General features: G+C 44.0%; 1 protein-coding gene across 1 annotated transcript; it reads right to left on the bottom strand.

Moving 5' to 3' along the window:
- Positions 1 to 639: 639 nt before the first annotated feature.
- LOC308547336 (uncharacterized protein) lies at positions 640 to 10,827 on the bottom strand. The gene is made up of 4 exons (XM_081117543.1): positions 10,804 to 10,827; positions 10,393 to 10,440; positions 7,838 to 7,964; positions 640 to 5,533 (listed from the first exon to the last, which is right to left on the bottom strand). The coding sequence occupies exons 2-4, from the start codon at positions 10,405 to 10,407 to the stop codon at positions 3,819 to 3,821; spliced, it is 1,857 nt and encodes a 618-aa protein (XP_080973669.1). The 5' UTR covers positions 10,408 to 10,440; positions 10,804 to 10,827; the 3' UTR covers positions 640 to 3,818.
- Between the last annotated feature and the right edge of the window lie 2,897 nt (positions 10,828 to 13,724).

Raw genomic sequence — 13,724 nt, 5'->3', positions numbered from 1 at the left:
CCGCTGCCCATCACTACGCGTTACCACTGTTTCAATAACTGATTTCATAAGAAGTTTGATTTTCGACAGCATAATACATTGTGTAGCTGCTCTAGATTCTTTTCTATTCTTGGCCCTTTAAATGTCTATATACATTCTAGGATCCAAAATCCCTGCCTGGTTATTTATTGGGATTGTACTGCAGCTATAGGCCAAACTGGAGATTTGGTATCATTTTAGTAAGTCTGTCATTCATTTAAGTCTGTTTTGTTTTCTGTGTAGAAAATATTTATTTTATTACACTCAGTCCCAGGTATCTGATACTTTTAATTTCTTTATATTCTTTCAATTCTCATTCTCATTCTAGTTGTTGCTAATATATAGGAATGCCATTCAATATTTTCATATTGGCATTGTATGTTGTGGCCTAAATTTACTAATTTAAATGTCTTATTTGTAGATTCTTTTGGAATCTCTACATACATACACAATGATGTCACCTGTAAATTTTTTTAAATTTATTTTTTATTAAATTTATTGGGGTGACAATGGTCAATATGAACATATAGGTTTCAGGTGTGGGTTTCTATGTTACAAGATCTGTGTGCCCACCACCCAAAGTCATATCTTCTCCTGTCACCATATATTAAGACCCCCTTCTCTCCCCACCCCCTTCCCTCTGGCAATCACCACACTGCTTTGTGTCCATGAGTTTCAGTTTTATATCCCACATATGAGTGAAATCACATGGTTAACTTTTTCTCTTATTTCACTTAGCATAATATTCTCAAGGTCCATCCATGTTGTTGCAAATGGCAGTATTTCATGTCATCTGTAAATTGAAAGGTTAAAGTCAGTGGTTCACGGGCAGGCTAAATAGCCACCTCAGACAGTGGATAAAGGAAAATAGAACTTATTTAAGAAAAAGGGGGTGGGGGATGGGGACATAAAGGGACGGGCTACACAGGTTCTTGCTTTCCCGGTTTTGCCCCTTGCTAAGCTTCTGGCGCATTCTGCCCTGGTGAGTTTCTGTACCTGGCCCATCGTCCTTGTTCTGGCCACATCTGTCTAACATTATGAGTTTTCCTTCTTTCTACTTCTTACACCTTGTTTAATTGTTGCTTTCTTGCAGTAGCTAACATCTGTAGTCATAGATAGAATGTGGTAATAGGCATTCTTGTGTTATTCTTGATCTCGGGATTCCTTTTGGTGTGGAACTATAAGAACCATGTTTGCAGTGCTTGTGTGCGTGTCATCTGTTGGACTAGTGAGACGAAGGTCTGGGGGGAGGGCCACTGTGAGCGAGGTAGTTTCCACTGCTTGACATGCATTCAGTCATTTACTCATAACATCCCAGAATTAGCCTCACTTTACAATGAAGGAACAGAGGCAGAGGCAGGTCCTTTACCCGTGTAAGGAAACACACTGTAAAGTGATCACACCAAGGTCTAAGCCTCAGCAGTCTGATTCCATATTTATTCCCTTGGGCACATGGGAACCCATGCCCAGGCGGTGTCACTGGAGAATTCCACCAAACATCTGGAGAAGAACAAGTGCCATTCTACACAATTTGGGCCAGAAAATAGAAGAGGCCAGTATTATACCAAAACTAGACAGAAAAAAAAAAGCGAAAAAGAGGAAGCATTTGAGATCTTGCCCTTCCTTCCCAGCCCATGTTTGGCTCAAATAAACTCTTACAAAAAACCTCAAAAAAAAAATTAAAAATATAAAAAGAAAAAAACAACTACTACAGAGTGACAAACTGAAGTAATCACAGAAATCTGATTATTAATTTAGTTAGGAATGATAATGGTATTGTAGTTTTGTAAAAAAAATTAAAATCTGTATTTAAGGAGCTACCTATTGAAGTAGGTAGATGTGAAATGATGGGTCACGGTTTTGCTCTGAATTATTTCCGCATTTAAGATAAGACGAGAAAGGCATGACAGGCTAAGTGAATGTGGCAAAACCTTGCTAACTGGTGAATCCGGGAGATGGATCTGTGAGGGGGATTCGTATTTTCTCTGAGTATTTTTGAAATTGTCATAATTAAGAATTTTGAGAATCTGTTCAAGTCCTGCTACTTGTGTGAACTAGGGCAATGGGTTTAACCTCCCCGAGCTGATTTCCCCAGGTTACAATGGGAATATCATCACTTACCTCACTGAGGTTTAAATGCAGTGAGAATGGTGGCCCTGCAACGTCCTTCAATGGATGCTAAGCTCCCCTCATGGGAGAGACATATCCATCTCTGAGACTGCACAAGATGTTTAACAAAGAAAGGAAATCTCACTTCCCTGGAATTTGTTGAACTGTCCTTTGGATCAGGAGAAGGCAAATACGACAGAAGAGAATCCAGAATGCCAGGTCTGCCTGACCTTCCTGGACCAGTCAGTCTGGGCACAAGCTGGTATGGCAACTGTAATTAAGCAACTGTGACTACTGGCTCCTCTGTACCTGAACCATTTCCCCACACACCCTTCTCCTTGATGATATCCTGACCTTTCTTTTCATCCTCAGTAGACCGCTCCCACCTCTCACAACTCATTTTCACCTCTCCTCACTTTTGAATCAAATACTCCATGTTCTTTTGCTTTTCTGTCTCCCCAGTGCAGTCACACTACCTAGACCCTAATAACCAGGACAGGAAGTTCCAGAATTACTGATTTGGAAAGAAATCTCAGGAAGGATTCCTATTGATAGGGTTACCTGATTTGAATTTTAAAAGAAAGACATATTCATGTCTCGATGAGACCTGTTGCCTAAAGGGCTCCCCAAACTCATTCTATTCAGCAAGGATTCTACCCTCCTGAACCCCAATGATTCCAGTACCATTCAGTGTACAGACTACACAACAGAACATGGTGCTCTCTGCCCTGGAGGAGTTCACTGAGCTCTGCAGGTTAGAGAATTAACAGCATTAGCCACATCTAATCAGCTTTAAATCCCTATTACATTCTTTAAAAAAAGATTTTTAATGTTTACCAGAAGATATGTTTATTAATTTCTAGAGAGAGGAAAGGAGACGAGAGAGAGACAGTGATGTGTAACGAAACACAGCTCAGTTGCCTCCAGTACATGCCCCAACCAGGGATGGAACCTGCAACCCAGGTATGTGCCCTGTCTGTAAAAAACTCAACTTATACCTGAATTCTTAAAACACAACATTTTATATATAATCTCTGCTATGTAGATTACATGATGAAACTTAGAAGTCTAAGTTCTGAAGACCACTTTTATTACACTCATCACTTGCAGTGGACATACTGCCATGATGTACTCTATGATGAACCTGAAGACAGGAACTCTTACTAAAGCTCTTACCAAATACAAAACATTTATAGGGTTTCTCTCTAGTACGGACTCTCTGATGAGCTTGAAGACTTGAGGTCTGACAGAAGCTCTTACCGCACACAGCACATTTGTAGGGTTTCTCTCCAGTGTGGACTCGTTTACGGTCTTGAAGATATGAACTGGGATTAAAGCCCTTACCTTATGTCTCACATTGTTATGGCTCCTTTCCTGTATGGACTCTGATGAACTTGCAGACTTGATGCCTGACGGAAGCACTCACTGCACATGCCAAATTTATAGGTTCCTCTCCTGTGTGGATCCTTTGATAAACAACGATATGAGCTGCACATGAACCCTTTCCAACATTCTACACATCTGTAGGGTTTCTCTCCAGTGTGGATTCACTGATGGGCCTGAACATGTGAACTCCTACTGAAGCCCTTCCCACACACAGCACATTTGTAGGGTTTTTCTCCAGTGTGGACTTGTTGTTGTTCTTGAAGATGTGAACTGCAACTAAAGCCTGTACCACATGTCTCACATTTCTATGGCTTCTCCCCAGGGTGGACTCCCTGATGAATTTGAAGACTTGAGGTCTGAATTAAGCTCTCACCACTCACAGCACATCTGTAGGGTTTGTCTCCTGTGTGGACTCTCTGATGGCCTTGAAGATGTGACCTCCAACTGAAGCTCTTTCCACACACAGCACATTTGTAAGGTTTGTATCCTGTGTGGACTCGCTGATGGCCTTGAAGATGCGATCTCTGACTGAAGTTCTTACCACACAGAGCACATTTGTAGGGTTTCTCCCCAGTGTGGATTCGCTGATGAACTTGAAGACTTGTGGGATGACTGAAGCTCTTCCCACACACAGCACATTTGTAGGGTTTCTCCCCAGTGTGGACTCGCTGATGAGCTTTGAGACTTGAGATCCGACTGAAGCTCTTTCCACACACAGCACATTGGTAGGGTTTCTCTCCTGTGTGGATCCTCTTATGAACATGAAGACATGAGCTCCTCTTAAAGCCTTTCCCACACTCTTCACATATGTAGGCTTTCTCGGCGGTGTGGATTTGCTCATGGTATTGAAGTCGTGACCTCCAACTGAAGCTCTTCCCACACACAGAACATTTGTAGGGTTTCTCTCCTGTGTGTACTCGCTGATGGGTTTGAAGTCGTGAGTTCCAACTGAAGCTCTTGCCACAAACAGCACATTTGTAGGGTTTCTCCCCTGTGTGGATTCGCTCATGGTATTGAAGATGTGACCTCCAATTGAAGCTCTTCCCACACTCAGCACATTTGTAAGGTTTGTCTCCAGTGTGGGCTCGCTGATGGTTATGAAGAAGTGAACTCTGACTGAATCTCTTCCCGCAGACAGCACATTGGTAGGATGTGTCTCCTGTGTGGACTCCCTGATGAACTAGAAGAGTTGAGGTGTGACTGAAGCCTTTCCCACACACACATCTGTAGGGTTTCTCTCCTGTGCTGATTCTCTGAGGAATTTGCAGCTGTGAGCTTTGACTGAAGTCATCACCACACTCATCATTCCTATTGCATTTCTCTTCTGTGAGAACACTTTGATGAGTGCCAAGCACGGAACTATAACTCACGCCTTCCCCACACTCACTACACATATGGGCTTTTGTTCCTAGGTGCAACTGTTGATGAACTTCAAGACTGGGGGCAAGGCTGAAGCCTTTTCCATTCTCATCAGAGGTTTGCCCTCCTGAGTGGATTACACTATGCTGGAATGATTTCTTCATGAAATCTTTTCCACAGTTCTTGTGGATATAAGACTTCTTGCCTTTGTGTACTTCCTGATCATCACCATGGTCATGAGAAGTCCTTATAACACAAGCATCACACTTGCACAGTTCACATTTCCTATCAATCTTCTGACACCTACTCTGATAATTCTGTGACTCTCTCAGATACATTTTCTTCCAGAAATCCCAGGTGGTCTTAATTGGAAACTCTTGACATTTTATACTATTGGAACTTTGAACTTCCCCTGGAAGCTTTATTATACAGTTCTCATCTTCAGAAACTTGAGTAGATTCTGCTGTCCACAAGAGACAGAATGAATCACCTTGTTTTGGCAAATCAGACTTCTTGCCTTGCAGATTTATTATCACATCTTGATTTCTGGTTAACTTACTTATAAGTTGTTCCCATATTTGCCACCACAAAAAGTCTTCATGAAAAAGGTACCTTAATCCAACTACTTGAAGAGTCCCTATCTCACTTTTATTCCAATGTCCTGGAACAATAAAGAGAATTCAGAGATGAATATGAGGACAAATTAATTTCTGTTCACAGATAATTAATTTGGCTGAATTTTCTGATGAATATGAATGGATACTGTTATCTTCCAGGTTTTGTACATATATATTTGTACATATAAAAGGTGGCATGGTAGTCAGCATACAGGGTGGTCCCCAATGATCCTGCCTCCTGATGTCCATATCCTATCAAATTCCTTCCCAATTATATAAGGATTGGCCTGTGAAGCCAACAGAATATGGCAGAAGTGAGAATACATCACTTCCAAGGTTAGGTCATAAAAGACACTGGGGTTTCTGCCTTCTACTCTCTTAGGTGTAACTGGCTGGGGGAAACCCGCTGTAATGTTTTGAGGACACTCAGGCTGCTCAAGGGAGAGGCCCACTGGCAAGTGCCTGAGACCTTCTGCCAACATCCAGGTGAATGAGTCCACCTTGGAAGTGATACTTCAGTCCCATTGAGCCTTCAAAGGCCTGAAGCTCTGCTGGACTCCTTGACAGCAACTTTATGAGATCCTGACCCACATCACCCAGGTAAGCTGCCTCTAGGTTCTTAACTCACAGAGGTATTAAGTAAATGCGTAAGCTGCTAAGTTTAAGAGTAGTTTGTTATATAGATATAAATAGCTAACACAAGTACCATAAAAATTATAATTAGGTTAGACATTTGTCAGAAGAGCAGCAATGTCCTGAAATAATCCTTTAGTGACACTCGTTTTTCCTCCACTTGTCAGCTGTCTCCAGAGGAGTGAGGACACTCAGATCCACCTGGCATCATTCTCTGTAAGCTTTTGTTTACAAGGATCCTCAAGGGAGAAAAAACAATTTAGTTTGTGTATCTGTGGAGTTAAAATAGGCCTCAAGGACATTCTTCATAAAGGAAGCAGGGCAACTAGATGAACAGACAAAATGAGAAATCTTGGGATATTCTGCTATTGCCAAAAAGAACTTTGAATAAAGGGAGCTGTAGGTAGAATATGCTCTAAGATTTGTTCAGCTTCCTGAGGGGTGTGAGTTACAGTGGTGCATCCATTTGTAAAAACTCATCAAATTGCGTGCTTAGGATGTGCACATGTAAATGCTACCTCAATAAAAAGAACTTAAACAAATAAGAAGTCATTTCACTACCTGAAAATTCATGGAGGTGTACATATATAATCTATGCAGTTTTCTGTAAATATTTCAATTAAAATGTTGGCCCAAATTAAAAAATAGTAAAGATTTTCTCAAGAACACAAAGCAGCCCTGGCCAGGTAGCTCCATAGGTTAGAGCATTACCCAATACACCACATTTGTGAATTAGAAACACAGAACACATACAAGAATCAACCAACGAAAGCCCAAATAAGTGGAACAACAAATTGATATTTCCTTCTCTCTCTCCCTCTCCCTTCTGCTCTAAAATCAATCTAAGACTAAATAATAAAAAAGAATTTCCTTCCTTTAAAAGAATAGAATTTTTTTTTTTTTAAAGGCAAAACAGTTGGGAAGCTACCTGGCAAGAAATAAACAGACAACAGTTGTCACTAGCATGGTAATTCTCAAGGCAAGTGTGTACAGAAATGTAAGGGAGCAAATCAAATGGAGCTGGATCCAACCTTTCTGACTGTGAAAACAGTACACAGCATGAAGACACAAGAACAGAAATGATCAAAGGACTGAGAGGACTTTCCCCACTACTCACAGCAGGCATGGCCTCATCTATCAGATTAGCGGCTAGATTTTCCTGTTATTTTCTTTGCCTATTTGATTTAGTTTTTTATTTCTGGTGCTTCTATCCAATAGGGATGACTGAAATTACTGTATTTTAGTCTGGGTTTACCTGAAGGATATACAGAGTAGGGATAAATGAAGGGAGAATGCACCACTGTAACTCACACCCCTCAGGAAGCTCAGGAGTGGAGAAAAGCAAGAAATGAAGGGAAGGCAGGGAGGGTGTCACTGGGTAAGTGGATGGGCCACTGCTCACAATGATCATGCTGTTTTGATTTACTCACAGTTTTGGTTACACTATGTGGGTCCAAGAAGGAGCTATGCTATCTTTATTCTATTTCATTCCATACAATAAAGATGTGACTCACCAACTGATTTTACACCCCACCAAGATGTTGCGACTGCAATTTGCAAAATATTGGAAAGGTATAGACAAGATATCCCACAGGACTTAGGAAATGTAGATCCCCAGGTTTGGGGACACATTTCAAGAGTACCAATGTCTTGAACATTTGAAATCAAAATACTCCTGAAAGCTGACTTTAGTCAGGGAGGGCGCCTGTCCTCACCCACGGAAACCAGGTTCCAGAAGTTCTCCAGCATCACGTCTTGGTACAGCTTCCTCTGGGATGGGTCCAGCAGCCCCAGCTCTTCCTCCGTGAAGACCACAGCCACGTCCTTGAAGGTCACTGCCTCCTACGACACCAAACACAGGCAACCTCAATCTTATGACCAATGACCACTGGGAGAGGGGCAGCGCTGAGTGGGCAGAGAGGATGGGTGGGAAGCTGTTCTGGATTCCGAGGGCCTTGAGTCTACCTTATGTAGTTTCTTACTTTTTCCATTCCAGCATGTCAGTTCCATACACTGATTTTCCACAGTCCCATCCAAAGGCCCTGTTCATTTCACCTGGTGTCACTTGTGCTACTGGATTCCTACTGTAAGCACCCTGGAACTGTAAGTCTTGAATCACGGGGGATATTCATTTTCTAAGTTGAGTAATACTACCAAAGTGTTCCAGAAATATTAGGCCAATTTACTCTCAGCAGGGTCTGGTAGCTTTTATCTTTCCTTTCTCACACACACATTCACTACGCCTGGGTCCTGTCATTTTTTTACAATATCACCAACCAAGAGGTCACCGTTCCTGAGGAGCTTTAAAACTGGTCCACTGTGCTCTCAAGGCACATGCCATCTACCTGTGACACTATGACAGTATTCAATGTGTCTGATAGTGTTCGTGCCAGAATACCTCAGTTCAAATCCCAAAGCTATGCCTCTCCCAAACTGAATGACTTTAGACAGACAAATGTGACAACTCAAAAATAACGATAAAAAAGACACTATTAAGGCAACCACAGAAGGGAAGAGAGTTACTCACAGTACATGTACATGACAGAGGATGTGAACTCACAATATGTCAAGAATTCAGTCATTAACAATAGAAAGTGGAAGCCCATTCTTAAGATGGACAAACGACTTCAACAACTTTTCCAAAAGGATATACAGATGGTGAAAGTGCACGTGAGAAAGTTTCCAACATCATTATGCATTAGGGAAATACAAATAATACTCACAGTGACATGTCACTCATTAGAATGGCAGAAATACAAAACTATCTCCCGTCCAACAATGGCAAAGATGGAGACCAACTGGAACTCTCAGACGCTGTGGTGAGCTGTAAAATGGCAACACCCCTTCGGACAACTGCTTACGTTCATCTATCCTACGGACTCATTCCACTTCTAGATGTCTACCCTGGAGATACGAAAACCTATGTCCACAAGAAGACCTGCACAAGAATGCTCACAGGACCTCATGCACAACAATCAGAGGCTGCAAAATAACCCCAATGTCCTTCAAAAGGGGAATTTTGTCTATCCTTCCAAAGGATAAACAAATTGCCACATATTCATAAAATGTCATACAACTCAACAATAAAAAGGAATAATGTAGTGATACATACCACATAGATGAATCTAAAAAACATTATGTTGAGTGAAAGAAGCCAGGCACAAGAGTACATACTGTACGTACTGTATGAATTCATTAAGTATATTAAACTTGAAAACAAGTAAACTAATCGTGTGATGACAGATCAGAACAGCAGATCCTCCCAGGGGTAGAAAACTGAGTTGAAAGGCTGTGTGATATGAGAGAACACAGGCACCTTCCCAAGCTCCCCCAACCCCACGCCACATGCTGTGGGAATATAATAAAGGTCATCTGTAAGGGTACCACCGTGGGACCTTGGGAACCTGGCCATTTCCTTGGGCAAGGAACGGCCAAAAAGAAACATTTCTTGATGTGGCCCCAGGTTGTAAACACTATTACCCTGTTTGCTTTCTTTCCTGTACTCTATATAACCCTGACTGAGAAAACCTATGTTGCAGAGACTTCACTGGCAGCTGCCTTCCTCCCCAAAGCCTGTGCACAAAACTCCTAATAAACTCATGTCTTTTGCAGCCAGTCCAAGACACAAGAGAGGACTTTTGGGGGTAATGTAAATGTTCTATTTCTGGTTTGGGGAGGTGGGCTAATGTAATTATTCAGCTTTGAAAATGGGGTATACCACTGTCACTGACCTGACACTCAAGATCTGAAACTTTTGTAAGTAAATTATATTTCATTTTTAAAAGCCTATGCAAAAGTGTTATAAATCAAAACAACATTTGTTCAGAGGCACAGTAAAGTGCATGCTTCTTTGTAGCTTCTGAAGTTCACACACAAAAAAGAGAAACCCTTCTGAGACAAGTACATAAACAAATGCGGAATCACAAAAAACTCAAGTGACAGCATTAAGTGAGAACATTAGGTTGAAAATCATACATATGCTGTGGTTGTAACTATACAAAATAGAGCATGGGGAAAATAGCAGTTATAGCAGTGTAGTAATCTGGCTCTTAAAACTTTTTTTATATCTATGAAGTTCTGCACCATTATTTGTGAAATGAAGATGATAAAATAAAACCAAAACTATACACCAACGCCAAAGACAAAAACAGAGACGCCGATATAAAAGCTAGTAACCGGCACGTAACAAAATCCTGGTCTTTATCTTTCCCAAGCGAGAGGGAAAAACGTGTCTAATCTTTGAGGCGATAAAAATCAAAACTCAGCTCACCTGGAACTGGGTCATTTTCTCCTGCTCCTGCTGGGGAGGCACAGCGTCCTGGGAAGGCAGAGTGGCAAAGGAGAAAGAAGCCATGAGACACGGGCCCTGGCACACAGGCTGCTCTGTGAATTATAAAATGTGACCCCTCCCTCTAGCCACAGCAGTAGCCTCTCAGCCAGGGCCCTTGTACAGGGAACAACCTGCCGAACTAATCCCCTGAAGCTCCCGGGGTCACCATTCTCATCCTGGGTGTCGTGGGACATGAAAGGCAGTGGCATGTCCTGGCCATGACCACGAGAGGAAACCCTGAGGCCAAACGGTCTGGGTGGGGCATGTCACCAGGATTCCACTATTGATTCTTCCGACCCACTAGATCTAGGTGCCTATTCCCACACCTATCGAATGGGGAGAATCCATTACCCAGCTCACAGCGTTGTTAAGAGGTTTCCGTGAATCCATTCAAACAAGCAAGCAGAGCCTAGAGCTACCCACATTCACGGGACTGCCAGCCTCGGGCAGAAGTAGTTTAGTAGGAGCGAGAGCAACGCATCTGCTTCTCAAAGCCTGGGAGCAACACCTGATCAGAACGTCCAATCCCCGGGCGCTGGCCCTACATTTGCTGCACTCTCCTGCTCTGCTCAGTAATGGACTTTTGCAAGGAGACCTGACATTTCACAGTATTTAGTAAGAGAAAGCAAGTGGGTCTGGGGAGCCTGGCAAGTGTGGCACCTGCCCACCACCTGCCTGCTGCCTGCCACCTACTCTGAGAAGCCTTCCATCACCCGGGCATCCCTGCCCCCATAGAGGAGAGGGTCAGCAACTGTTCTGCCTGTGAGATAATAAACACATCTTTATCCTTAGCACCTAGAGGAGAGGGAGTACTCAAAACCCATGGAATCCAAGGATGGCTGAAAACACACTCTGCTGGGCAGCCTGGGAAGGACTGGACTAGACAACCTGGGGCGGGGTGGGGGGGGTGTTCCTTGGAGCTGCGCGATTCTGAGCCTGAAGCCCCCAGCTGGGAGGAGGGGAGGAGGCTCTGTATCTTCCTACTTCCCATTTTACTTGCTTTGCTCCAACGCGATGAAGGTCATCCTTAAAAGTGACACATTCAGAAGGTCACCCAGGTGGGAAGCTCCTCGTGCCTAGACAGGCAAAACTGGTGCTGCACCTCCCCACAGGGTGACCTTTCATATAACGGGGTCATCGGTTTAGACTACCCCCCCTAACCTTTCCTCTCCAAAGATCACATCTAAGCCTCTGCCCTATTTTAGCTCCAGGCCAAGAAAAGTGCAAACCAGGCCTGGGAGGCCAGGGCCAGCTGCAACGAATAAGACCCCTGCACTCGCGCGGACCAATCAGTGGAGACCAGGTTACTGGAAGGGGAAGCCCCGGAATAGCTGATGAATATTCTACTGAGATCCTCCCTTGGGACCTCCCCTAAAACTCCCGCCTTTGGAAAGCAGATAAAACCCCTCAACACAAAGGCAGCCAGCCCTGCCTCTCTTTGGAGCACACCCACACCTTATGTCAGGCGTGAACTTTCTATGTTCCGTCTCCTAAACTCCCACTGACCCCAGCTTTAATAAACGGCACCTGGACTCCTGTCCTGAAATCTTTCCTTCACCAAGTCAAGACCCCACACAGTACCGGCTGGCCGGACGGTGACCTGCCCCATCTATCTCCCTCTGGTGACAGTGCTATTAATTCCACTCTAGGCAGCAGAAGCAGAGAAATTAAATAACTCTACAAAGATGATATCAGTAGAAAGCGGTAGAGCGAGCGGAAGTACGAGAGACCCGCAAACCTGGAATCCGGACCCGGCCCGCCCCCAACTCCACGCGGGAACCAGGCGCAAATCTGCCCTCCGCCGCTTCTGTCCCCCGACAGCGAGGAAGGCACCTGCGGGTCCCACGCCCAGGCAAGAGAGGAGGGGGCCCGGGGAAGGGGGTCGCACGCCCTCACCCGCTAAAAGGGGCTGAGACTCCCCAAGCCGCTCTCCAGACTTCCCCTGCGAAACAAGAGCTGCAGCTCCTCGCTCTCGGAGCGGAAGTGGCTCCGCCTGCCCGGCGCCGCCGGACTACACTTCCCAGAATGCCCCGCAGGGAGCAGGGACATCAGGCTGCAGCTTCAGAAATACACAAAAGATGCTTCGGTTCAGTCTGTTCTCAGGCACCATCGGAGCTTGACCACTTTTTTAAATCTTTTCCTTTTTCTTAATTTTTAAAAATCACAACACTAATAAGTGTGACTGAAAAATAATTGTGGCTGTGTCCTGGCAGTGATCTCAGTGGTTAGAGCACCCTCCCACCCACAGAAGGTTCAAGGGTTTGATTCGGGTCAAGGGTTTGCTTCCGGTCTAGGGCTGGTACCTGGATTGTAGATTGGATCCCAGGCCGCGGTGGGGTGCGGGGGTACCTGGGTTGCGGGTGGGATTCCCACCCCCTGGCCTTGCAGGAGCCAAGCAATGGAAGGTTCCTTTTTCTCTCTTTCCCTCTTCTCCCCTGCCCTGATTCTACAAGTCAATGGGGAAAATAGCCTCGGGCGAGGATTAACAACAAACAAAAGCAGCAACTGGCCGAGTATCTCCAAGTCTGGTGGATTTTGCTTCTGTCTGCTGCTTTTAGTCTCCTTGCGCCTGCATGCCTCCAGGGCTCTGACAGTTTATCTCTCGTGAGCTATTCATTCCGAAATGCTGGACACACAAAACGGAAAAGTAACCTCTCATCCACCCACAGGACAAATACCCAGTTTCTCACTTTTCTTAATTTTATCACTTATTTATTTATTGTAATCCTTACCCCAGGATATTTTTCACATTGGTTTTCCAGAGAGAGTGGAAGGAAGTGGGGGAGAGAGAGATGTGAGAGATGTGAGACACACCGATTGGTTGCCTCCCACACTTGCCCTGACCAGGGTCAGGGTTCAAACTTACAACCAAGGTAACTGCCCTTGCATGTCTCACAATGTATCCCAATGTTAAGTGGGACATGACTGTAACAGTAATACCTTATATTTATAGCAAACTTACTATAAAACAGGTTCTAGGCTAAGTATTTCTATATGACTTATTTAATCGTCACAGAATTCACAGAGAGTAAGAATCTTCTAGAGTGTTGTAGATGCTTTATTATCTATTATCATTATACTCACGAGGTAAGGTACTATCGCTATTCCTGTTTCACAGATGAGAAAAATGGGGATCAGCAAAGAATATCATTTGTTGAAGAAAATACATTGAAAAGATGCAGAGTCAGGACCGAACGTGGGCAGCCTGACTAACCATGCGGTAAGCACTCTGTACACTGCCGGCCAAATGACATCAGCGGGCCCACAGACCA

This window comes from Miniopterus schreibersii, assembly GCF_964146895.1.
Source record: "Miniopterus schreibersii genome assembly, chromosome: 18".
NCBI lineage: Eukaryota > Metazoa > Chordata > Mammalia > Chiroptera > Miniopteridae > Miniopterus > Miniopterus schreibersii.
This window is presented reverse-complemented; position numbering and strand designations above follow the sequence as displayed.